The sequence below is a fragment of the Odocoileus virginianus genome, chromosome 11, assembly GCF_023699985.2.
Source record: "Odocoileus virginianus isolate 20LAN1187 ecotype Illinois chromosome 11, Ovbor_1.2, whole genome shotgun sequence".
Lineage (NCBI taxonomy): Eukaryota > Metazoa > Chordata > Mammalia > Artiodactyla > Cervidae > Odocoileus > Odocoileus virginianus.
In genome coordinates this window covers 54,970,242-54,997,689 of record NC_069684.1, presented here as the reverse complement: position 1 = coordinate 54,997,689, position 27,448 = coordinate 54,970,242, and the positions used below count along the sequence as shown (strand labels likewise).

At 39.3% G+C, this 27,448-nt stretch overlaps 1 protein-coding gene across 4 annotated transcripts; it reads right to left on the bottom strand.

Moving 5' to 3' along the window:
* Positions 1–1,441: 1,441 nt before the first annotated feature.
* BPNT1 (3'(2'), 5'-bisphosphate nucleotidase 1) lies at positions 1,442–24,656 on the bottom strand. Of its 4 annotated transcripts, XM_070474497.1 has the most exons (11): positions 24,497–24,656; positions 20,341–20,431; positions 18,610–18,737; positions 15,323–15,427; positions 14,514–14,621; positions 13,059–13,107; positions 11,434–11,525; positions 10,389–10,433; positions 6,956–7,153; positions 4,132–4,237; positions 1,442–2,333 (listed from the first exon to the last, which is right to left on the bottom strand). In XM_070474497.1, the coding sequence occupies exons 3-11, from the start codon at positions 18,727–18,729 to the stop codon at positions 2,185–2,187; spliced, it is 972 nt and encodes a 323-aa protein (XP_070330598.1). In that variant the 5' UTR covers positions 18,730–18,737; positions 20,341–20,431; positions 24,497–24,656; the 3' UTR covers positions 1,442–2,184. The 4 variants fall into 4 exon arrangements, with proteins under 4 accessions (XP_070330598.1, XP_020762506.1, XP_070330597.1 ...); XM_020906847.2 differs by lacking the exon at positions 20,341–20,431 and having other exon boundaries at positions 24,497–24,655; XM_070474496.1 differs by lacking the exons at positions 20,341–20,431; positions 24,497–24,656 and adding an exon at positions 21,949–22,047.
* Positions 24,657–27,448: the final 2,792 nt, after the last annotated feature.

Below are 27,448 nucleotides of genomic sequence, written 5' to 3'. Positions count from 1 at the left end.
GAAAGTGAAAGAGGAGAGGGAAAAAGCTGGCTTAAAACTCAACATTAAAAAAACTTAAGATCATGGCATCTGGTCCCAACACTTCATGGCAAATAGATGGGGAAACAATGGAAACAGTGAGAGACTTTATTTTCTTGGTCTCCAAAATCACTGCAAATGGTGACTGCAGCCATGAAATTAAAAGACACTTGCTTCTTGGAAGAAAAGCTATGACCAACCTAGGCGGCACATTAAAAAGCAGAGACATTACTTTGCCAACAAAGGTCCGACTAGTCAAACCTATGGTTTTTCTAGTAGTCATGTATGGATGTGAGAGCTGGACTATAAAGAAAGCTGAGCACTGAAGAATTGATGCTTTTGAACTGTGGTGTTGGAGAAGACTCTTGAGAGTCCCTTGGACTGCAAGGAGATCAAACCAGTTAATCCTAAAGAAAATCAGTCCTGAATATTCATTGGAAAGACTAATGCTGAAGCTTAAGCTCCAATACTTTGGCCACCTGATGCAAAGAACTGACTCACTGGAAAAGATCCTGATGCTGGGAAAGATTGAAGGCAGGAGAAGAGGGCAACAGAGGATGAGATGGTTGGATGGCATCACCAACTCGACAGATATTCAGTTCAGTTTGACTGAACTGAACTGAACATGATTACCAAAGGGGAAACATGGGGTGGGAGGGATATTACAAATTAGGATCTTGGAATTAACAGACATACAGTACTATATATATGATAGATAACTAACAAGGACCTACTCCATAGCGCAGGGAACTCTGCTCTATGCCCTGTAATAACCTATACGGGAAAAGAATCTATGTATGTATGTGTGTGCATGTTAGTCTCTCAGTCTTGCCCGACTCTGGGACCCCAAGGACTGTAGCTTGCCAAGCTCCTCTGTCCATGGAATTCTCTAGGCAAGAATACTGGAGTGGGTTGCCATTCCCTCCTCCAGGGGATCTTCCCAACCCACAGATCGAGGTCTCCTGCATTGCAGACAGATTTTTTTACCGTCTGAGACACCAAAGAAGTCCAATGCATGTATATGTATAGTTGAATGGGTTTGTGGCACACCTGAAATTAATACAATGTTGTAAATCAACTATACTCCAGTGAAATATAAAATGAAAATACAGTGAATAAAAATTTAGTTTCTGTAAGAAATACTGGAAATATGCAGTTAAAACTGTTAGGGTAAGCCAAATATCATTATCGTCATATGGACATACCCTGTTCAAAGGTGTTAATGATCTTATTTTGGAAATACAGAGTTAAGTGTAAAACTTTCACTCGTATTAAAGTAATATGCAGGATGACAACAAAGAATCAAAATCACTGGGCTGTGAATTCATATTTTCTGGAAAGCTTCCCAGGTAATTTTGACATTACCTGGATTAGGGGATTAGGGGATTAGTGGATTAGGGGATGATTAATTTAAACCAATTGCTTAATCCAATAACAGAAAAATTTATTTAAAAGCATGGGACAGAGACTTAAAAAATAAAAACGTAGGCAGAATGTCCAAATAATTTTTAGAGCTTATATTATATCTCCCTTTGGAAGGAATAGGGTCAATTACCTAATTTTCCACAGTTAGGCTGCATTATGATGTCATAAGATTAAAGTAATGCCCACAGTAGAAAATATATCATTTTCAAATACTCGAGACAAAAAAAGCTGGTGAATAACAGAAAGAGCTAAAAGTAAATAATTTATTATAAAGAAACATTTCTCTAAAATCTGTTTCTTCAACACATACAATGACATTTTAATGTAGTCAGGATGGGAGTAGGGAAACTTTTTACATTACACTGAAAGACAAGAATGAGATTCAGGTAACAACTGGTTCTGTGCCCTAGAGATATCTGGTTTACAAAATAGGAATGTTGATTCAACAATGGATCAGGACAGCCAATTGGAAATGAACTTTTCTTTCAATGCTCCAAATAAAAGGAGGAAAAGAAATGTGACACAGAGTGACCTTGCAAATTTTCCAGATGTCAAAATTGGTCTGGGTGATTGATTTACCAGGACATTTAAAAATTCTATTTTATACTTCTAAGTAATCAAATGTAAACTGGTGATCAACAATGAAGTAAAAGTGGAGCTCAAATTCCATTCAATTAGTTTTAAAATGTATTATTTTTGAGAACCAAGTCCTTCTCCTGGCTGAGTTGAAGAGATTTCCCTTTAAGGAACAAGTGCATTTTTAATTGACTGGGGAACTCGACTTGCATAATAGTCGTAATTCCTCAGTGTGGCCAGAACTCCGGCTGAGTTCATGTGCTTCACCTCCTTGTTATACTGAAGGGCATTTCCATGGATATCGGTTAACTTGCCTGCGGAAAAAACATCAATACAACGTCAGTGACTGATCAGATCATCTAAGTGTTTCTTGCCTCCCTATGTAATAATATACAATGAATGCTGGATAAAATAAGGAAGATGAGGAAGGACTGCAAAGGTTAAGTGTTAATTTCACTTGCAATTTAAGACTAACTAAAGGCTGTCATTATTTTTTCCTCCTTGATTAAAATAATTTAGTTTTTTTTTTTTTTTGCCTTACTGTGCAGCATGCGGGATCTTATTTCCCCAACCAGGGATTGAACCCATGACCCCTGCATTGGAAGTGCAGAGTTTTAACCACAGGACCATCCAGGATGCCCAATGGGAAGAGGGAAACTTTTTACATTCCTCTGAAAGACAAGAATGAGATTCAGGTAATAACCGGTACTGTGCCCTAGAGAAATCTGGTTTACAAAACAGGAATTTTTCAATTTATATTTCTTGGTATCAATTAATTTCTCTTTTTCTGGAGTGATTATTTTCTTATTGATTATATTCCATCACTCACATTTCCTGCTTTCTAAAGTATTTTCTTCATTTTACCATTTATCAGTAACACTTTATTTGGTAAGAGTTTAAGTGAAGTATGCTCATAAAATATAACTGTGTCATATTACAGTTTCATATAACATTTTTTTTGTTTTTTGAATTTTCTCCTGCCAGCCCCTCCCCCCTTTTAAAATGTATTTTTAGCTGCACTGGGTCTTCACTGCAGCTCACCGGCTTCCCCAGTAGTCAGGCATGGGCTCGGTAATTGCAGTGGGCAGGCTCGGTTGCAGGACGTGTAAGCAGAGTTTTCCAACCAGGGACTGAACTTGCATTCCCTGCATTGGCAGTGCAGAGTCTTAACCACTGGACCACCAGGGAAGTCTGAATGAGAATGAAAATGGATTGGGACTGTTTAACTTCCCTGTCACGTAATGTGCTAGTGAGGCATTGATGCAATAAAGTACCAGGAGAAATGACAGACCGAAAATCAAGCGTTTAAGAGTTGATGTGATCACAGGAGTTCCCTGGCAATCCAGTGGTTAGAATTCTGTGCTTCCACTGCTGTGAAAGTTGCTCATTTGTGTCCAACTCTTTGTGACCCCATGGACTATACAGTCCATGGAATTCTCCAGGCCAGAATCCTGGAGTCAGTAGCCTTTCCTTTCTCCAGGAGATCTTCCCGACCCAGGGATCGAACCCAGGTCTCCCTCACTGCAGGTGGATTCTTTACCAGCTGAGCCACAAGGGAAGCCTGTGGCTTCAATTCCTGGCTGGGGAACTAATATCCCATAAGCCACGAGTTGTGGCACCCCCTTCCCCAATACAGATGTGATCTGAAGTCTATCTGAATGTGAAAAATCATCTTGCTATGTATGTATCTGTCGTGTTTTTGGAGTCAGTCAGAAAAAAAATTCCAAGTCTATGATTTTCAGCATTAGCCCTGAGACATTTACCAATACTGGCTTAGAAGAAACTAACTGAGGTGAGGATAATCACAATAAATAATTCTATTTGTCAAGGGAAAAAACCCTAAAAGCATTAAAGCCATAAATTAATAAGGGTTTCATTACGTTAACTATGTGCAGATCAAGGTCCAAAGGAGAAACTAACTAAAGAATGAATTTTCTGGAAATCTACTCTCTTACATATAAAATGCAGGGGTTGGACTGTATAATCTCTAACTTTCCTTCTATCATTTACATTTTAAGAGTCCAGGTCAAGTAATACTACTGAAATATTATGTCCGAGCATAACATGAAAACTGTATAAAACCTGTAATTCCCCCAAATAAAATGGACTAACCTCCGACAGCATGTAAAATGACTTCTGGAGCACAGGTGTCCCACTTCTTGCATCCAGGACTTGCAAATACATAAGCAGAGGCTTTGCCTTCAATCAGCTGAATTATCTGTAAGGTTAAGAGCATAATGATCCCTTGACCATGAAATGACTGAGGCACCATTAAAGAGAAACTGCCAGTTTTTTTTTCTCAAGCATTTCGATCCCTCAGTCAGACTCAACTTAGGTTAAAGCCTTCAGCAGGTATAAATGACACGAGTATTATGAAGAAACATACAGAGTACATGCGTAACTATACAGTGATCTGGGGGCGGGGGGGAAGTAGTCAAATAAGGAGGATATCTGAAGCGTCTTCATATTCCAAGTCAGGAAAATAAAGTTTTCCGTTTTTTATGTTGTTTGTTTTTCTTCTTATTGTGAAAGCAATATAAATTTTGTTGTAGAAAAAGTAAAGTTTTTAATCTTGTAAAAATTTGACCATTATTGTGTAAAGATTAAGACAGAAATATCAACCAGCACAGTAATGTATAAGTTGTGATAAGTTCTAATAGATGTGTGATGCTGACTAATCCAACAAGCAGTTTCATAAGTCTTTGTTTAGGATTCACGTGTATGTGTATGCTCAGTCATGTCTGACTCTTTTTGACTCCATGGACTGCAGCCCACCGGGCTCCTCTGAACATGAAATTCTCCAGGCAAGAATACTGGAGTGGGTTGCCATTTCTTTCTCCAGGGAATCTTTCCAACCCAAGAATCGGATCTGCACCTCCTGCGTCTCCTGCATTGCAGGTGGATTCTTTACCACTGAGCCTCCTGGGAAGCCATGTTTTAGAATCATATCTGTTACTATTTCAAAGTGTGAATTTTAAAAGACTCGTATTACTAATACCTGTAATATTCATACAAAAATAAGGTTGCCAATAGAAACTGTGTGACTCTAAACAGAAGCTTCCTATCAGACCCTCATTAGCCACTTGGCTTATTTTTTGGTTACACTGTGAAATAACTAGTACTGTAAAATTCAGACTGCAAATATTGAGATGAAAAGACCAGTTCAGGAGAATGAGGAGAACCTCAGTGAACACAAGGTAACCAGCTATTCTTTTTAGGATTACTGTATTCAAGAACACCTTCAAACCATTAAACCTTGCTGTAGACTTCTGAGTAAAAGCTTTCTCTTCCTTTGAAGATATCTGTGTCAAGTCTTTATTATGTGCCAAGAACTATGCCAGGAATATTTTTTGAGAGAAGAGGAGCTAGCTGTAACTTTCATTAGATTTTCAAAGAAGTCCTTGATGAAAAAAAGTTAAGAACGGCCCAACAAGGTCTTTTCACAGAAGAAAAAGAGGTGGGAGGTTGAGCAGGATGGGGACTTTGCTCCAACGGGGAATGGTACCCTTTGGGAATAAAAGAGGTAATGGGTTTTGTAGTTACAAAAGTAGAAGTAAAGAGAAATCATATTTCAGGGAATACCAGGAATATATTTTTACTTTGAGATGTTTAAAAATTTTTTTCAAAATACTGTTACTTCCAATTTTCACCCTCTTAGAAGCAAATGCTTTTGGAAAATCTAGAAATAGCTGATTGTTGCTTCCAAAGGGTGTGTGTGCCCAGTCGCTCACAAAGTCGCTCACGCTGTGTCCGACTCTTTGCAACTCCATGGACTGTAGTCCACCACGCTCCTCTGTCTATGGGGATTCTCCAGGCAAGAATACTGGAAGGGGTTGCCATGCCCTCCTCCAGGGGATCTTCCCAACCCAGGGACTGAACCCAGGTCTCCCGCATTGCAGATTCTTTACCATCTCAGCCACGAGGGAAGCCCACTTCCAAAGGGTAGGGGAGGAAAAATGAATTCCATTCAGTTCAATAAATATTTATCATGTTTCCCCAGACACACAAGTGGGAAATACACATCCTTGGGGGCATTTGGGTGTCAGGATATAGAAGAATTTACATCCCATTCTCAACTGCTGTGAAGTGGAATCACCCAGGGATGTGGTGCAGGGGAGTGCCATGATAAGCTGTGAGTTTTCATCGCTCTAGTGGCACTATGAGGACATGGCCTTGAACAGGGAACCACTCTGGAAGCTGCTGGAAAGTCTGGATGTGGGATGATGATAGGTTTCAACTAGGGCACTGGCAGTTGAGATGGACGAGACTTTAGGGGAGAATTAAAAAGATCTATAAGTAGGATCAGATTGATAGGATGTGAGGAAGGGAGGAGGACATGATGACTTTCAGGTGTCTGGCTAGAACACTTAGGAAAATGGCAATGCCATTAAGCAGACAGTAAGTAGAGAGTGGAACACATCTGGGTGCAGGCAGAGAGAGAGGATGCGCTCCAACTGGGGAAGCTGAATTTGAGGCACCTGAAGGATGTCATCATGATGATAACCAAGGGGCAATCAGATGAGAGGAGATCAGGGATGGAGATCAAACTGTTTCACTTCACCATGTTCTCAGGATGTGGGCCTAGATGAATGAATGGGGGAGGCATCCAGGGAGGGGCAGGCAGGCCCATCCTTAGAGTCTATAGACGACCTAGGAAGTAATCCAAGAAGGTCCTTGAGAAAATAAGGACCAGCAACAGGCATGGGGTCTTATGCAAATGACCTATATTATCACTGAACTCTTTTAGATTAAAAAAGACTTGAACCACAACATTAAAAAAAAAAAAAATCAAATGTTGCTGAAATGTGTCTTTAATGTCAAATAATGATCTTTCTTCTCTTCTCCCAAACTCTGATTTCACATTTTGTAAAAGCTCAGTTATTTCTTTCAATGATTCAGTTGCATTTCAGAGGAGATGATGGACAGATTTTCATACCTTATTTCCTGCTCCTCCCACTCTCAGCACATCATCAGGGTTCATAGCAGTGACACAGTCCGTAACCAACTGGCTGTTATGGGACCGGGTAGTTGTGATGATGTGTTTGCCGGCGGGCACTTCTTTCAGCTGAAATCCGAAGGCACCTAAACCCAAAACTCCCCAGATAGTTCTTCCCAGCACAGCATCTGGTCCTGCCTGTGTAAATGGATGAAACAACAGCAAAGCTTGTTTATCATCACTTAGAGAAAAAGGTTCATTGTAAATAAAACATTTAGTTATATTAGCAGCATGATTTTAAAAAAATGGTAATGTTATAAAGTACAAAACAGTATCATTGACGAAGAAATTTTCTTCAGAAGATCAACTGATTATTCTCATTGTTGTTTTGGTTAATAATTGGGAGTTCCCTTGTGGCTTAGTAGCTAGGATCTGGGTTTCACTGCTGTGGTCGTTTCTGTACCTGATTGTGGAACTGAGATCCTGCAAGACATGCAGCCCAGCCAAAAAAAAAAAAAATAATAATAATAATAATAATAACTGGACTTCAAAAGTATGGAAAGAAACTTCTGGTTATTGCCTGGAGTCTTCAGGAAAGGCAATATCACATACTGATTCCTGGTCCTCTTAAGAGTTATCCAACAGCCTCATTATTGTATTTGCAAAGAGCTGTTTTGCAAAAGGTACATAAATTCCCAGGAAATGAAATACCATGTATTGATTACTTTTCATTGTCCAAGGAACAACAGGGATCACATTACTATGGGAACAGGAAATGGTGATAATATATTTGGCTGCTATAGAGACAAAGTGACTGAAGAGGCTAATACTGAAAAGCGGCCATGGATAATGGGGTCAGGGTTAAAAAGCTTTACTGACAATTATGGTGGTAAAATGACAATGACAATGCAATCCCAGAATCTGTATTTTCCTTTGCAGAGCTCAAAGAATTTTCAACCATATTATTATAATGATAGACTTTGCATAGAAAAACATAACCTGTATTTCAAGGAAACTAAACCTGATGCCCAATGGTTAACACAAAGTCATAGAAATATCATTATAGCAATACAGTGGATATACAGACATGTATTTTTTACTGAATACCTAAACATGTACCAGGCACCATACTAAGAGCTTTACATGTATTATCTCATTTAATCCTCGGAACAGTCCCATGTAGCAGGTATTATCATCCTTATTTTACAGATGAGGAAAAGGAGTTTTGGAATCATTCGGTAACCTGACCAAGGACTCTACAGTATACAGTATAGTGAAGTCGCTCAGTCATGTCTGACTCTTTGCGACCCCATGGACTGTAGCCTACCAGGCTTCTCTGTCCATGGGATTTTCCAGGCAAGAATACTGGAGTGGGTTGTCGTTTACTTCTCCAAGGACTCTAGGGAGATGATAATCAAACTGAGGCTCGTCTGTGTTCAAAGCCAATTATCTGTCATCACTGAACTAGACTATCTGCCGCAGCGCGCTTGTCAAAACGCTTTCACACACACCATCTTATTTACCCTACGGTAGTACTCTGGGTGCTGTTATAGTGAAAGACGCTTGGGTTGCAGAGCTGGATTCCCCGGGAAGCGGGCTCTGAGTTAAGACGGGTGTTTATGAAGGAGTGCCCCTGGGATCCACGCTGTGCAAAGGCGGGGAGGTGGTGTCAGTGGGCAGAGGGAGAAACAGCTGTGATGCACATCCGACCGCAGCTGCAGCCGACCCCAGGGGGCGCTCTGGAGCCCGAACGGCTCCTCAGGGTTGTACCACACTGGGGAGAACATATCCCAGACCGGGATGAAATGCCAGGCCTTTACATCGGTCCAATCATCAGTCACTGGAAATGGACTGACTGCCTGCGGGAGGGGCGTGTCACTGGCGAGGTGGTTCTTTACAGGCGAGGAGGCTGGCCTCCAAAGTGCTGAGAGCACTCTGCAAATGGGCAACAGAGGAACAACCAAAGAACAGGCGCTGGGGCTCAGCGCATGCTCGCCTGCTTCTCCTGTTTGCTCTCGCGTCTACGGTGAGGCTGGGCTTTTCAGAGTACTGATGGGCTCCGGGTGCTCATTACACTTCAGCTCAACTGCAGCGACCAACTTCATACTCTCAAGAAACCTATTAATGGGGCCCTCCCTGGCGGTCCAGTGGTCAAGGTCCATGCTTCCAATGCAGGGGGCATGGGTGAGATCCCTGGTTGGGGAACTAAGATCCCACATGTTGTGGGGCCAAAAAATTAAAAATATTTAAAAAATAATAAATAAAAATATTTTTTTAAACCCTACTTATTAATTTAGCTCTCTAGTCATTCTGAAAAAGAAAGGAAAGCATACTTAAAAGGGGACATACGTGAGTATTCTGGGCCCTAGAAAACTCACATGCCCTGTGTAAATAAACATGAAGGCAAAGAGAATGGGACCCTGGACTCTTGGCGCCCTGGCAAGGTAAGTGCAAACCCCACGAGGCAGCCGGCTAGCCTCCCTCTGAGCTCCTGATCTCTCAGCCTCTCTCACTGTCTCTCCCATTCAAGGTCCCCACACCAACTGTCTGGATATCATAAAGGCTAGCACATCCATCTTACTGATGAGATAAGTAAGATTCATCATGGTTAACGAGCTAGCTCTGATGTTCAGACAGACTGGGTTTCTTTGCACGATGCCATGCTCTTTTTTTAAAAATTTTATTTCCTGTTCAGAATTCTCTTTTTAAAAGTTTTTATCAGAGGATAGCTGCTTTACAACGTTGTGTTAGTTTCTGCGATACAGCAAAGGGAATCAGCTCTACATACACGTGTCCCCGATCTTTTGGATTTCCTTCCCATTTAGGTCGCTGCAGAGCACCGAGAAGAGTTCCCTGAGCTCGACAGCAGGTTCTGCCACGCTCTTTTAGTTTGAGTGCTTCCCAGCTTCAGTATCTGTTAGAAGCAATAGTACAGTCTGTTGTGAAAAGTCCTTTATGTGACTAAGAGAACAGTATAGAGTGTGGACTGTGGTTTAGACCCCAGATCTGCCAGTGACCAACCAGGGCAAGTGATTTGTCTCAGTGTCCTCATCTTTTGAATGGGGATGAAGGTGTCCTTAAAGAATGATGGAGCATGTTAGAATGAGATAATGCATGTAGGTCCTTGAGTCTGGCAGTACACAGGAAGCTCCTGATAAATGATGAAGGTTTTAAGTTGAACATTCAGCCTTGAAAACTACCAACAAAGATGAGCGACTTTTCTCCTTGTTGCAACAAATTTTAAGGCATAAGCAAGAGAGAAGGAAGAGGCAAAGAGAAAGAGAGTGTACAGAAGGAGAGGTGGTAAAGGACAGGTAACAAAGGAGAAAAGAAGAACAAGGGAAAATGAGCTGGGAAATGGCATAGACACTGGCTGCCTGGGGTACCACTTTCTACCTACCAGTGGAGCCAGAAGCCTAGCTATTTTTCTCACCTTTGTGTCATTCCTGGGTTCCCTTAACTTCTGATTTTCATTGTTCTGTGGAAAGTGAATACAAGTATTCTAATCTCAGAAAGAAATTATGGAAATTTTTAGTAACTCCAAAGCACTAAACCTTTTTCTTGAAAAATGGTGCCATGCATTGCAATATTATCTATGAATTAAATGCCACTCTTTTAAGTAACAGTATTAGCTCACTTTAAAGTTTACATGACACTCTTAAGAAGCACATTATTATAACTAAAAAAGTTATATACACAGTAGGAAAAACCCAAAGTTATCTGAGAAGTAGAAATCCTGCTCTTAACTCAATTTGGAGATTCAGAAGTAATAGTCCCCATTCTGGTTACTTTTTTCTCTAAAGATCGATCAAGGTTACACTAATGTTAATACCTTAAGTATTTTATTTCAACAATTTCATTTAACATTTCGTGTGATCTAATGGTAATATTCCTGATTTGGAAGTACATTAGCCTCTTATTCTAGAAGAACAACAATTCTAGAAAAAGACAATTTCTTGAGAGTATAGTAGAAAGTCAAAGCAGATTAGAGAGACAAAATAAGAGGAAACAGTGCAAGAGCATATTTATTTAATGCTGGCCATAATTTAGGCATTATGTGGAATTACCTGCAAAACAACATGGCTAGCCTCTTTTCCTGGTTGAAATGGTTCATTTCTTCAATGTGCTTCAAGCACCACCTGTAAATCAGGTGTCTCAATGACCAAGCTAATCAAGAACCATATCAGTAATTCCCAAACTTTTGCTTATGATTGGAATCATAGGCATATGTAAAAAAATATATGCAACACATACAGTGTGTCTGTATATATAAATACATACACATTCCTGGTATCATCACCCCCAGAGGTTCTGACTCAGTACATCCGGGGTGTGATCTGGGAATCCTTCCTTTGAAAAGTTCCCCCAGACTGCAGGTGCAACCAAGCTAGAAACCACTAGATTAGATAGCATTAAGAATCATAGAACACCATAATTATCTATCTGAAAAAATATTTGGGATCATTTAAGAGTAATACCTGGTAGTTATAATATGGCTGGTTAATAACTCCTGCTATGGCTTTTCCTTCATAAGCAATTCCAATAAGAACTGTTACATTGTCAAGAAGACCTAAAAAGAAGAAAACTCATATCAATTACATAATTCATATTATGACTCATCAGCAGCACATCAATGGCTCCCAAGTTATTTTTGCAATAACAGGTAAGGAATTTACAGTGATTCATCCTTGATTAAACCTACTTCTGGCAAAATACACAAATTATAAGAGAGTGCTGACCAGGGACAGGAGTAGGAACTATGTCCACTTAATTGAATTGATTGATACACACAGTCTCATTAGTAATAATCCATAAACCAATTAAGTAAATCAGCCATAACTCCACAGCCATCATTAGATTCCTCTGCATTGCCCTCTATCACCATCTGACTCACTTCTGCCTGCTAGATCACTCTCGATTCCAGGATCACCATCTAGATTTGCATTTCAAGCCTCTAAATTAAGATTTCTCACAGTGGGGACGATGAACTAACAAGCAGGATCAGAATGAAAGTGAAACAAAGTGCTAGTCACTCAATCGTGTCCAATTCTGAGACACCATGGATTGTAGCCCACCAGGCTCCTCTGTCCATGGAGTCATCCAGGCAAGAATACTAGAGTGGTTTGCTATTCTCTTCTCCAGGGGATCTTCCTGACTCAGAGATCAAACCCAGGTCTCCTGTATTGCAGGTAGATTCTTTACCATGTGAGCCACCAGGAAAGATGGCATTAGAATAACGAACTGGCTCAATTTTTCAATACAGATTCTTAGGCTCCTTTGCAGAACTAGTAAATCAAAATTTCTGGACGTGGGGGCTGAGATCTGAACCAGTTGTTTAGGTGCTCTTATACTCACTGCTGTTGCTAAGTCACTTCAGTCGTGTTCGACTCTGTACAACCCCATAGATGGCAACCCACCAGGCTCCCCCGTCCCTGGGATTCTGTCTAGAGCTCTCCTATTTCTCAATGGATCATACAGACCTTTCCTGGACATACACACTACGGAATTCACTTGTAGATGTGTCTCATCCAAGGACAGAGAAAGTTTTTTCTAGGGATTATGAGACATGTTCTTTTTTTAAGCCATGAAGCTGAGAACCAATACAAGAAAACCTACGCTAATTTTTCTTTCAAAAATAAGGATCTAAGCTTATGCTGTGCTCCTAAAATCTACCACTCTGGCTCTGAGCCTGGTCCGTTTCACTTCAATGTTGCCAACTTTAATTTGCTGCTTTCTAAGTCTGCTTATTTTAGATAATTTCAGGAGGGAGAAATATTGCACTATGTTTCAAAACCCATCTTTAGAGGCGATGCTGTGAACAGACAGCAGTTCTCAGAGGAGGGGAGTGAGGCATGCGCACCATGGGATGATGGCAGAGCAAGGTGGTATAGCAATGCTCTTGTTTTTCTACCTAATAAAGTTGGGGGTTCAGTACAGTCTCTTTGGTTACACTGGTTTAATGTCAGTTATTCTTGTGTATGGGACCTTCGGGTTGTGGGACTGGTGGAGTATTGGGGGGATTGGTATTTGAGCTGGACATCATATACTAGTCCTATTGCTGCCAAATACAGATATAAAAGACAAATGTAAAAGAGATACTAACCTTCGGTATATTCCTTGGTACCATCCAGAGGATCAACCCAGACCACAAGCTAAAAAAGAGAATGTGTCCAAATTAAGCATATAAAATTTAAAAAGTGGAAATTCCCTGATGGTCCAGTGGTTAGGACTCCTCACTTCCAATGCCATGGGTCCAGGTTCGATTGCTGGTTGGGGAACTAAGATCCTGCTAGCCTCACAGAGCAGCTAAAAAAAAACAGAAATTAAAAAAAAATTTGATGTAAATAGATGAACTAAAAATTATCTTTTTCATTTCCAAAATTATGGGAGGCTTAAGCCAATGTCATCAGTTTTGTAATAATCAAAGAAAAATAGTAAAAAAGTATTTTGTAATAAAAGATACACAACACTATAAATCAACTGTATTTCAATAAAATTTTTTAAAATATAAAATGCTGAACTGGTAAAAGTTTATTGTCACCTAAACAACTACAACACATTGCCATGAACATCCTGAGCTCCAGATCGTGATACAAGGAAAACTTTAAAGTGGCACCAAAAATGTGCTGTGTGGATGCTACTCATTTTTATATATAAATGCTGATTTAGGAAAAATAATGACAGTTTGACTATCTTAAGGACACACTGTATATATGGCCAAGAAAAATGAATCGTTTATAAGACTGAAATAGAATAGACAAGAAATCCTCTCTTCTTAGGACTTTTAATATGATTCAGGGTACGCAGTCATGAACCACTAGAATTAACAACACTTGATGTGAATTTATGAGGGCATACATATGATGGAAGACACCATGAATTTTCTTTCTATACTCCATATCACAGAACAAAGCACCTACTCATAGTATATGCTCAACGAATGTGTGTTAAATAAACTAAAACGTGAAAATTAAAGAAGTATAATAGCTATTTGAAGTCACAGATTTAATTTAAGCAACTATAAAAAGCAAGGGGGATAATTTTTACGGCCTTCCAAAAATATAAGGCAGTGATCCATTTCAGTTCCAGTGATCACTTTCCAGTTCCAATTACCCATGAAAAGTGTCACTATCAAATCTACTAAATAACAAGTTAGATTTTCTCCCTAAAAGTATTATCATCATCATTATTATCATTGGCCATACCATGCAGCCTGTGGTATCTTAGTTCCCCAACCAGGGATTAAACCTGGGCCCCGGCAGTGAAAGCACAGAGCCCCTAACCACTGTACTACCAGGGAATTCCCCCAAACCTATTTTTAGTAACAGTTTTAGAGTGAAGAGGAAATCAACAGAATGAGACAATAAACTCAAAATTAACAGGTGAGGCATCCCATGTGGTTGCCAGACATTTCTACGTTGGCTCTAAAAGATTTCAGGTTCCTGGTTGCCCTGTTTTTTATAACTACCAACTTTTTATTATGATGGCAGATTTTATTGCCTTTACTACAAAAAAAACAGAAAATTAATAGAGAGGTAAGTAATAGTATGGGTCATACATCTTCCTCCTTGATAGCACTGTACTGTGATGGGCACGGCTGCTTCAGTATCTCCTCCCACTGACCATCTTCAATCAGCTCTTGATCCACGTCTTCAGGAGGCAGATCCTAAAGCAGGGAATACTGGTGATGACCGAAGCTATTTCCTGTTTACAGAATACCCTCTGTCTCAGTAACCAGTAATGCAGCATCATAGGTTTCACTAGTTCTTTCTGTTTACCATTTCTATTTGGAGCTTTTAGAGCTAACTGAATAAAATTGCAAACACAAATCACATATGGCTCATCAAAGTTGATTACAAAGGGTCCTAATTTCATTATCCTGAACAAGGATTAAAAACAAAAGAATGTTTAAGTATTATACACTTATCTATACAAGTGGCTCTGATACCAGCTATGTCTTACTCTTAAATATATGAGATGTCAATTCCTTCACCTTCACAGTGTTAGTCTTTGAATAAATAGGCAAATAAGTGTTAAATAAAAAAAAAAAACAGGGACAACAAAACTCATTTTATTTCAAAGCTGGAGAATTCTGTTCATCTTATACTTTGTATGCTGAATGTCACAAGCGTAACCATATTGTCTGTGGTCAAGAACTGAGACATCTGGTCTAGAAATAGACCAAAATATTAAAAGCAGACATCTCCTGAAAGTCCAAGGAACATCACAGTTATTTTTATGTTAAAACACAAAAATATAATGCTTGCAATCATAAAAGTAGTGTATAAAAAGTGACAAGTACAAATCCATATGGTGAACAGGGATAAAAAAAAAAAAACCACAGTATGTATCCCTGACAAGTCTTACCTCTTCCCCTATAATTGTTAGTTTGGGGAACTTCCGTGCCAATGAAGAACATATGCTTGCTTGAACTAATCGGTCAGCCTTGGTCTGCAGGTCTGTTGCACAGGTCTGCAACAAAGAAAGTACATTTTAGCAGAACTAGTAAAAAAATAAGTTGTTCTTTGATGTCTCATGTGATTATCTATATCCATTTAAATTACAGTCTGTTTTAAGACTGACAGAGCTTAACATCATATGAGTCAGCTAGTTTCTTGGCTTGGTTTTCCTCATGGGACTTCTAGTGGCTAAAGTTGGGAAACAAGCTTTTAAATTATTTAGAACATTTTCTGCCCCAGCTCACAAATTCCTTTTATCAGATCTCTACATTAATCTTTTGCTCAAGTAGGTTGACAGACAGGAAATTTATACATTTTTCAAGGCAGTTAACAGTATTTCTGATATGGATTCTTCTATAAATTTCACTCACTAATCCTAATTCTAATAATTCAAGAGGTCCTCAGAATGATTATTTCTTAATTCAAAATTTTTATTTTTAAACTATAAAAAATATGAAAGTGAACAGCAGTAATATTCACTACCTAATTCACCTATGGCATGCAACTCAATCCACATGTTATAAAACCACACTTATGAAACACAGTGACCACTTTGTTATCTTGTTTTCAACCAGTTAGGATATGTCACAATTTATACATGCCCGTTTAGGTGGATTTACAGGTTATCTTCAACAGGAGGAACGTTTGTAATACTTTGTAATGAGATAAGGAATGACTGTGAAAATCAAATTTTTTTCTGCCGCAGTGAAGTTTGCTGCTTATCTCAATGCAAAGAACAATTCTGCTAGAATGCAAAGCTGCAAAGGCAGAGAACTTTGTTCTATTTCCTAAAGAACTGTGCCTGGCACATAGTAGGTGCTCTGTAAACAACTGTGGAATGAAACTACTAGAAATGTTTGTTGAAATTGAAGATTACTCACTTAGCAGTCAAGTTTAGAAACCATTACTTCAGAGGAAAAGACACAATGACAGTCATTCAACCCTATGAGGAAAGCTATCCCAAATACTTGCTAGGTAAGACATTTCCTGCTCTTTCTACTGACACAGTGCCAGACCTCACCATTCTGGATATTTTGTGTGACAAATCTGATTTTGTCCTGTCTCTTTTAAAATGAGGTATCAACAAGTGGATATAAAGTACTAAGAGTATCTGACCAGTAGAGAGGACAGTGAAGTGATTATCTTTTTTCTTTTCTTTCTTTTTTAAAAAATACGTTTTTATTTATTTGGCTGTGTCAGGTCTTAGCTGCAGCACATAGGATCTTTGATTTTTGTTGCAGCATGTAAATTCTTTTAGCTATGGCAAGCTAACCCTTAGCTGCAGCATATGGTAACTAGTTCCTCGACCAAGGATCAAACCTGTGCTCCCTGCATTGGAAGTGCAGAGTCTTGGCCTCTGTATCACCAAGGAAATCCCTATTATCTCTTTTTCTAACTTGAACACTGTATTTCTACTACTCTTTAGCTATACACTACAAAGTGGCCCATCTAATATAATCACAACGGAAAATCAATTTAAACAAAGTAAGTGATACTAAGGGAAAAATATGCAAAGATATGATCCAAAATATTGGCAGTAGTGACCTGATAGATGATTTTGTACGTTTTGCAAGTTTTTTCCACTTCCTATGTTTCATAATAGAGAAAACGATAACAAAGAAAAGATAGCAAGATCAGTAGTCTTTTTTTTTTTTTTTATCAGTAGCCTTTTAAAGTAGCTGTTTTACACTGTCATTGTTTTAATGTTTTAATCTGTCATTGAGCATGTATGTGATCAACTAAAACCTCTTTTTCAAACAAATTTGAATCAGACTCACTCCTAAGTACTTGAACACAGAATATGGGACTCTATAATTTTTCTATTGTAACATCTTGTTGAATTTGGCCCGTCTTTCTCAGAGCTGGCAACTATTTTGAATACTTATTCTGTGATCCAATACATTAACTAGCCCTCCCAGCTTCATTTTTATTGACAAATTTGATCAGCATCCTTTTTTTTAGCCTCCTCTTCAACACCACTTCGGGAAAGATGCATTCAATAAATTTTTTATACTATATTTAAGTTAATGGCTAAAGAGAGAAAGACAGTTAAGAGCAGAATCCTCTGATCTGTCACCAGTGACCCTTATCCAGGTTGAAAGTGAATAATGAAAAAAATTGGGGGGTAACATTGACATTGTTCAGAGTTATGAGTACATCAACCAAGGTTCAGGATAAGGGATGGAAGATGTCATTTATATATTATAAAAAACTTGAGTACTTTCTGAAAACGGAAAATGAGGGACTATAACATTTTTTTAAAAGGTTGATTCAAAATCAATTTTGACTTCAAGATCAAAATACCCTCTATATCTCTTTCCTATACTATTAAGCCCATAAATCTATCAAAAAAAGAAATGAGATTTACTTCATTTGTTCTTGTGATTTTTAGTCTTAATTTTTAAAAGCAGTTATGCTAAAAATCTTATAATTAGTTCACAGGAACTTATTTCTAAGTTTTTTTTTTTTACTTGTATATAAGGTCCTTGTTTTTTTATACAAGTAGCCTTAAGTAGATGCTTGACTTATCATAAAGGAATGTTTAAACTACATCTCTATTTCAAACCATCAAAATGTTTATAATATCCTAAAATTTTCCCACTTTGGTAAAAATTAATGATTATGACGAAAAGTCAAATTTGTCATGTGAAATAACAAGTCCTGTGGAAGAAATTATGTTTTAAACTAGAACACATGCAGGGTGAGACTTCTTTTAAGAATCAACTACCACTCTAAACTATCTTTCTGATAATTTACCCAAGTTTTTAGTTATCATACTGGAAAGAAAAACTTTGCTTTAGGTTTCTTTTTCATGAAGAAAAAAAAAAATCTAAATCTTTGATTATAAGGGATATTTGTTTAAATGCCAGATTTGACCAAACACGTCAAGTACACTAAGGACAGCATGACTCTGCCTGAAGTAGATTATTTCAGGATATGAAGTTTGGTTCCAGCACTCTGGTGCTAGACAGTGGTCAGAAGACCCAGTCATGCAAATAAAAGCTTTGGATGTAGGAAGTCTGGAGTCTTTTTCAGAGCAGAAATGGAACCCATTTGAACTAAGGGTCTTGCAATCTCCATAAGGAAGCCACTGACTACTTCAACTATTAGTGTGTCTAGATTAGTACATCCTTTTACCTAAACCTCAGTGAACAATAATGAAGTTCGTATGAAATGAGATGGGACTTTCAGTACCTTCTCAATGATGCCCAGGTCTCCTTCAGCGATAACACGCCTGACTATCGTTCCTGCCTTTTGAGCAATAGAATATGCTGAAGCCACCAACCGCATCAACACAGTGGGACTGGATGCCATGATGGGCCCTGAAGGGAAATCAAGAGAAATGTTCTGTTACTTTCAAAACCAGCTGCTGGTTTCATTTACCTGAATTCAATTCAACACACAGATATTGAGCTCTTCCTTGGGACTGCTTCAGTTAACTGTGTAGATTCTCTAATAAACACCTACTGAAAGAGACTTGGGAAAAGGCTCCATTTTAGCATCAGCTCTCCCAATAAATCCAGCAGGATTCTTTTTCTCAGCAGGTGGGACATTTCTGAGGCATAGAGGTAACTGGTTCAGGCCTATGAGCATGTGAAATGTCTGATGTATGATGTGTGTAATGTGCAAATGCTGTATATTAAAAGGTGGTTTAGGGGCTAAAAATATACTATGTGCCCTAATGAGAGCTAATATTTTGTTGGGCTGTGGGTGAAATACTGTAACCTAATGTCTATAAAACAGGTAATGCCAAGAGAGGGATGAATAGCATAAGGGATGTGTGTGTACATGGGAAGTGTGTGTGTGTGTGTGTGTGTGTGTGTGTGAAATGTGTGTGTGTGTGTTTAGTCGTATCCAACTCTTTGCGACCCCCTGGACTGTAGCCCGTCAGGCTTCTCTGTTCATGAAATTTTCCAAGCAAGAATACTGGAGTGGGTTGCCTCTTTTCAATGCAGGAACAGAACTCAAGTCTCCTGCATTGACAGGCGGATTCTTTACTACTTTGCCACCTGGGAAGCCTTTATATGGGAAGTATTAATAGTTAAAGAGGGGAGGGATTGCATGTGATTACATTTAGTTTCTGAAACCCAATGACTATTCCTTTAGACATTAAATAAAATTTCACCTGCTGGTAATTTACTATCATTCTCACCAGGGGCTTCCCTGGTGACTAGGATGGTAAAGAATCTGCCCGCAATGCGGGAGACCTGGGTTCAATCCCTGGGTAGGGAAAATCCCCTGGAGAAGGGAATGGCAATCCACTCCAGTATCCTTGCCTGGAAAATTCCATGGACAGAGGAACTTCGTGGGCTACAGTCCATGGGATCGAAAAGAGTCAGACATGACTGAGCAACTAACACTTCACCAGCAGACAAACAGAATAAACAGCAAGGTCATCGGAGTGAAGACCAATCATTTGGGAAAGTGAGGAGTGTCATGTAGCCCCTGGCCCAACAAAAAATATGGAAAAACAGTCTTTAGGATCAAGCATGGGACTTCCCTTGTAGCTCAGTCGGTAAAGAATCTGCCTGCCTGCAATGCAGGAGATCAGGGTTCTATCCCTGGGTCGAGAAGATCCTCTGGAGAAAGAAATGGCAACCCATTCCAGTATTCTTGCCTGGAGATTCCCATGGACAGAGGAGCCTGACAGGCTATAGTCCATGGGGTCACAAGAGTCGGACACAACTTAGCGACTAAAACACCACCACCAGGATCAAATATATTCCTCTTTGAAAATACCAATTCAAATCCTGCAATCTTACTGACTTTTAAAAATTAAAGTATAGCTGATTGACAACGTTGTATTAATTTCTGCTGTAGAGCAAAGTGATTCAGTTATACATACACATTCTTCTGTACATCCTTACTGATGGCTTTGATGCTGAAATACACCGCTCACGTCCCCTTTGAGGTTAAATCACTTACTTCTCCATTTGCTGAAAGGGCTGTCAACAGATGGCCTTTAGCTGCCACCTTTCTTCGGGAATTTATCTGAGAAGGGTCATTTCACCTGAAACTGGTCAACAGGCAGACGTAAAGGCCACTGCTCACTGCAACTGGGCTGCTGCCCCAATTCCAATGGGCCACCCTAGCTTCTAAATGCCCACTGGGCGGGCTGAGCCTTAGCCGGGGCTGCATCATGGCCCAACTTCCCACCCCACTGCCCACCGGCTCATTCCGAGCTCCTTCACACTTCCCATTACGAATCCTGAGAACACTCCCTAATAAACCTCTTGTGCTCAATCCTTGTGTTTTGTCTTGTATTTTGGGCCTAGAGGGAACCAATCTGTGACAAAAAACTCTCCCACTTCTGACCAAATCAAGTCACCATGATTTCAATGCAACAAGGGAACACAACACAGAATAGAAAGGACATTAATAACCTCAATTCAGCAATAGCCATCATTTTTTCCACCAATTTCTGACTGCACATTTAACTTGATGCACTTTTTAACCTCTTGACATCTTTTTTTCTATCATTCACATTCTGTTCACAGGGATTATGAACATAATGGAGACAGTAAACACGTGAAACAGTTGAAATGCCTCAGGAGGAAGACAACTGAAATTGATGTAATGAATATCATACTGGGATCAGTATGGAACTAAGATAAAAATAAAATGGGTTTCTATGTATCTAAATCTTGTTTACCTTATTACATTATAATCAGGTTAGATTCATTTTCTTGGCATACTGAGCACTCATGTGGAAAAACTCTTTACAATGATTACTATTAATACTTCAGCAATAATTCAGGAAGAAAACAGGAGAAATAATTTAGCAAAGACTTTGTTGATCTATCTCTGCTCCCTTATATCCACGACCAGCCATGGAACTGATTTTTTCTGTGCTGGAAAAAGTAGTCTTCAGGTAGCTGATCTCTACTCCCCAGGTGTCTTAACCACTGAGGATATTTTAATGTGCTGGTGAGCTCTTTCAGTCCCCATGTTTTACAATGCCACCTGTGAAAGGCAGATCATTTTCCCACACTGTATAGTGTTCTAACTTTTCACAGATATCATTTACCTTTGAACCAGTTCAGTAACCATCCCAGCCTTGGCAAACTTCATATATGACTAAAACCACTTCCTTTTCTGCTTGCTAAGGCCACAGTATTTTCTTTCTAAAGAACAGCTTTAGGCTTTGTCTTCTTACTACATTCCTCAGAAAATATGCACCATACTTATGAATCACCCTTTAAAACAAATACCAGTTTTATAAGAATGTAAAAAATCAGGATGCAAAGCACCATGATTTATAAAGAGATTTTGCAAATCACTTTCAGTTAGCAAAGGAGAGAATATTTCTACTATTTTCTCTGAAGTACTTCTTTGATCCAAACTGAACTACTGATAAAATATTAGGCTATCCCCAAGCCCCAGTAATTTTCTTAAGTATTTTTTAAATAAATGAACAGAGTTTTGGCTCTTTGTGTAATGAAAATAAAGCTAATCATATTATTGCAAAATGTGTAAAAGACCTTCCTATTATAGATAGGATAAGTCCCCTCCCACACCCCAAGTGAAAATTACCTGTTGATGGCAAAGGTGAAGGCAAAGCAAGGCAAAAAGCTCCTTCTGCAAGTTCTTTACTTCCTTACTGCAGTTCAGATTACATCCACTGCACTTCCTTCTCTACCAGTTTTGCACCTTCTGGGTCCTAAAACACTATCTTTTGTGAGCATGTCTCTCTGAAAGCTCATTCAAAAACAGTACAGGGATTAGAGGCCCTGATACAGGGAAAGATTGAGAGCAGGAGAAGAAGAGGGTGACAGAGGATGAGATGGCTGGATGGCATCACTGACTCAACAGATATGAGTTTAAACAAGCTCCGGGAGTTGGTGATGGACAGGGAAGCCTGGCATGCTGCGGTCCATGGGGGTCACAAAGAGTCAAAGAAGGCTTAGTGACTAAACAACACAACAGCAAGGGTTAAAGACACAGGCACTGGAGCCTGCCTGCTGTGTTCAAGTCCCAGCTCTGGCACACATCGGCTTTGTGACCTTGGGAAAGCCACTTCAAATTCTCTGTGCCTCAAGCGGTAATATGGAACTAACAATAAGGTTGTAACATAGAGTCGTTATAAATATTAAATCAGTCTAGGCCCAAGATGAACACTAAGTGGTGCTGGCTAACCATTATTACAATGACTGTTCTCATCACTGACTGTCCTGCAGGGACATTAGGACAGCATTAAGGGCAAAAAATACCTATAGCTTCTGCGACATTATTTTGCCTGAGGGTATAGTGATAACCAGTATGACCATGAATCACACACAGTTCAGGCTGTTTTTTACCATATTCTGGGCTTGAGGCTTAGCGCAGGGAAAAAAACTGTATGACATTTAAGGCAATCAACCTAACCTCCTATCATTTAAGAAGTCTTTATAATTGTCAACGGGCTCGTTCAGAAGGACAAAGATAACAGAAATCAAATGATCCATTTCTTCCCATAGCCTGGGAGAGGCATCTTGAATTCAATATAAATGTGGTGGACATATGAGGATTAGGAACTTAAAACACATGATGAATTCCCAATCAAATCAAAATACTAAGATTATTTCTCTTTTGGAACCTGACTGTAACTGAGCAAATTCTTAAAAAAAGAAAAAAAAAGCGGAAAAAAAAGCAATGGGCAGAGATACTCTCCTCACGAGTTATCAAAATAGGATATGATATAAAATTATAGTAATTATAAGTTTAGTCCTGGGCAGAATTTGAGAGACAAATTAATGACATCAAATTCCAGAGCTAGATCCAAATACACTAAAGGTTGTAATTTAAATCATGGAGGAAAGTTAATTGTGCAAAACATAGTTAATTACTAATCTAAAAAAAAAGTTGGAATCTTTTTGTACTCTTTATAACACTGTATATTCCAGACCAAAGCATGATTTTGAGTAAACAATGAAAACATAAAAGCATAAGAATAAAACATGAGTGAAATGTTTTATAAATTTGGAAAAGGACTTTTAAACATGACTAAAACCAAGAATCCATTATAGAATAAATTGATGAATCTGCATAAAAATTAAAATGTTTATATAACCAAAATACCATAAACAAACAGATGAGTGACAGGGTGAGAAAAAATTTTGTATTACATACTAGACAAATGAGCTAATTTTTGTTAAAGGGCTTACATATATCAATATGCAAAAGATGAATAATCCAATAAAATTGAGTAAATGACACCAATAATAGGCAATTCTTAGAAAAATAAAAGTAAAAGCCATTAAATAGTGACATGTTCAAGTGTTAGTCACTCAGTCGTGTTCAACTCTGTGACCCCATGGGCTGTAACCCACCAGTCTCCTCTGTCCATGGGATTTCCCAGGCAAGAATACTGGAGTGGGTTGCCATTTCCTCCTCCAGGGGATCTTCCCCACTCAGGGACAAACCCAAGTCTCTTGCACTGCAGGCAGATTCTTCACCATCTGAGCCACTAGGGAACCCACAACTTCACTAATTATGAAAGAAATGCAATCTAAACCAACGAGAAATGATTGTTCATTTGTAGGACAAGCATAGGTAAGAAAATTTGGCCAGTGTTGGCTCCAGTGTGAGGGAAAATCCTCCTGATCATTATTACCAACAATATAAAGTGGTGAAACCTCTTTTTTTGAAAATCTTATGAGCAGTAAAATATACACACCTTTTAAACTAACAACTACATTTTCAGGGAATCCAAACATATTAAGGAAGTCTACAACCAGAAAAGACAGTAGGAAAAACGTCTGCTAATTTAACGAATTTTAATTTTAGGCGTAAGACAGTCTCTCCATTTGAGTGTACTAAACACCGTCCAGGTTTGCCTTGTTATTTCAACAATATAGAGCCATAAAAAGACCCAGGGACATGGATAATAGCATGGATAAAAAAAATCAAAATAGTGACACTCAAGAATCTAGGTCCGAAGTTGAAGTATCTGGAGAGGCACCCTGGCTGACGTAATTTTTATTATTATTATTTTACATAAATCCCTTGAATCTCTTCGTATTTGTGGAGTTGAGAGGACGAATAAACTACCCAGATCTGCCTAAGGCTCTTGTGCTGACCCGAAGGGGAGAAAATTACTTACGGTGACAAGACTGGGACCAAGTCAGACGAAACACCTCAGGGGTAACCAAAAAGGCTTTATGAGGCACCGGGTCCCGGGCAGCGCCCCGAACAGCGCTCACCGTCCTGGGATAGGTCACCAGCAGATGCAGGGCAAGCCTACCTCAGCTACTGAGCATGCGGGTAATTCGGCGCAGGCGCAGAACAGCTACTCGGCCGTCGCCGGCTCTGACTCCGACCTGCGGGAAAACTCCACTTGCCGGGTTTTCTTCAAGCTCTACGTAGGGGCCAGTCTCCTGAAGTCAAAACGAAAGGTGTATTAACTACTATTCAGGAATCATTCTGGCTTCAAGTGTCCTCCAGTCCACTTTGTGCGCACGGTTCATCCTTAAGATATTCCTCGGGTTATTGATACCGCCCTGCGGCGGCGGGCCAGCTGCCAACCCTTGGGGGTCCTGGACACCCCCCACCTTTGCTCCCCTAAACAAAATTTTATGCAGAAGTGTGTTATTAGCGCTTACTTTTTTTAAGCACTTACCAGATTCATAAAAGTGCCTGTGACTCTTTCATTTGCCTGATGATAAGTCCTGGAAGATTTTCTCTCTTTCTGGTAGGATGTACCATATTAGTTTTTTCTCTTTTTTCTTCTTGAGGCATGGGGGGGGAAAAAAAAAACCAACCTAATTACGATTTTTATCCCACTGCCAAAAGTTAAAAGAAGCCAAAACAAAAATTGTCTCTGTGTTTATTTAGGCTGTATTTCTGGTGCACGGGAGAGCTGACCCGTGGTGAAAACAGCAGTTTTTTGTTTTTATTTTATTCAGTATTCAAAACCATGGCACTGTGATTAGAATATGACAGCATAAAATAATATGGCAGAGTTAATAGCAAACGTACCAGCTGTAACAATAAAGGTAAATTGTTTAAACTCATCCATTTAAAGACAGATTTTCTGATTCCTTAGAAAGCCAAACTCACTGTTTATCAGAGTAGAATTCAGGGTAAGAAAAATTACCAAAGGGAACAGGGAGTTTGTATTGTTAAAGGTATCCTTTATATTAACAAAGCTACTTTATTTTTAAACATTTTAAAATTAAATAAATAACCCCTGACCACAGTCCCATTGCTCAAAAAGAAAAAAACTGAAAAACTCCACAACCATCTGCTCAGGCCTTTGCTTTTTTCCCCTTAGTTTCATATGCTTTCTTTTCACTGTTTTTTAAATTGAAGGAAGATTCATTAAATTCTATACTGCTTTACAATTTTCAAAAATTTCATGCATAGTTTCTTATAATCCCATAATAACATTTTCTCTCTACTGCTATATTGCCCCATCACTAGTTTTTCTATATTTACATCTGCTTCTTCTCTGTTTTATTCACTAGTTTGTTGTATATTTTAGATTCTATATATAAATGATATCACATAATATTTGTCTTTCTCTGACATTTCACTTAGTATAATGCCCCCCAAGTTCATCCATGTTGCTGCAAGTGGCAAAACCTCACTCTTTTTTAAGTCTGAGTAATATTCCATCATGTGCCGGGAGAAATATCAATAACCTCAGATATGTAGATGTCACCATCCTTATGGCAGAAACTGAAAAGCCTCTTTCTTTTCTTTTTTTTTTTGAAGAGTCTCTTGATGAAAGTGAAAGAGGGGAGTGAAAAAGTTGGCTTAAAACTCAACATTCAGAAAACTAAGATCATGGTATCCAGTCCCATCACTTCACGGCAAATAGATGGGGAAACAATAGAAACAGTGACAGACTATTTTCTTGGTCTCCAAAATCACTGTAGATAGTGACTGCAGCCATAAAATTAAAAGACGCTTGCTTGGAAGAAAAGCTATGACCAACCTAGACAGCATATTATAAAGCAGAGACATTACTTTGCCAACAAAGGTCCGTCTAGTCAAAGCTATGTTTTTTCCAGTGGTCATGTATGGATGTGAGAGTTGGACTATAAAGAAAGCTGAGCGCTGAAGAATTGATGCTTTTGAACTGTGGTGTTGGAGAAGACTCTTGAGAGTCCCTTGGACTGCAAGGAGATCAAACCAGTCAATCCTAAAGGAGATCAGTCCTTAATATTCATTGGAAGGACTGATGCTGAAGCTGAAGCTCCAATCCTCCGGCCACCTGATGCAAAGAACTGACTTATTGGAAAAGACCCTGATGTTAACACTGATTGAAGGCGGGAACATGGAATGCGGAGGAGAAGGGATGACAAGAGGCTGAGACGGTTGGAAGGCATCACCGACTGGATGAACATGAGTTTGAGCATTTTCTGTGAGTTGGTGATGGACAGGGAAGCCTGGCGTACTGCAGTTTCCATGGAGTCGCAAAGAGTCTAACATGACTGAGCGACTGAACTGAAATGAGTTGGCAAATTGTAGTCCAATTGGACGGAGAAGGCAATGACACCCCACTCCAATACTCTTGCCTGGAAAATCCCATGGACGGAGGAGTCTGGTGGGCTGCAGTCCACGGGTCGCTAAGAGTCGGACACGACTGAGCGACTTCACTTTCACTTTTCACTTTCATGTATTGGAGAAGGAAATGGCAACCCACTCCAGTGTTCTTGCCTGGAGCATCCCAGGGACAGCGGAGACTGGTGGGCTGCCGTCTATGGGGTCGCAAAGAGTCGGACACGACTGAAGCGACTTAGCAGCAGCAGCAGTCCAAATGGATGGAGATACGCTATATGTGTAAATTACATAGCAATTTTCGAAGACCTGGAATGAAGAGAAAGAATGTGAAATATTATATTTACAATTTTATATGAATATACATATACATGTTGAACAATAAAATGTTGAAGTGGTAATGTTAGTTATACTGGATTAAATAAAATAAACTTCAAAAGGAACGCGCGGTGATTGAAACGTGAGCTTGCGGCGCGGGCCACACCTCTTCCCGCTCGGGTCAGCGCCGCTCCAGGGGAGGCTGCAGCCAAGATCCGGATGTGTTTGGGTC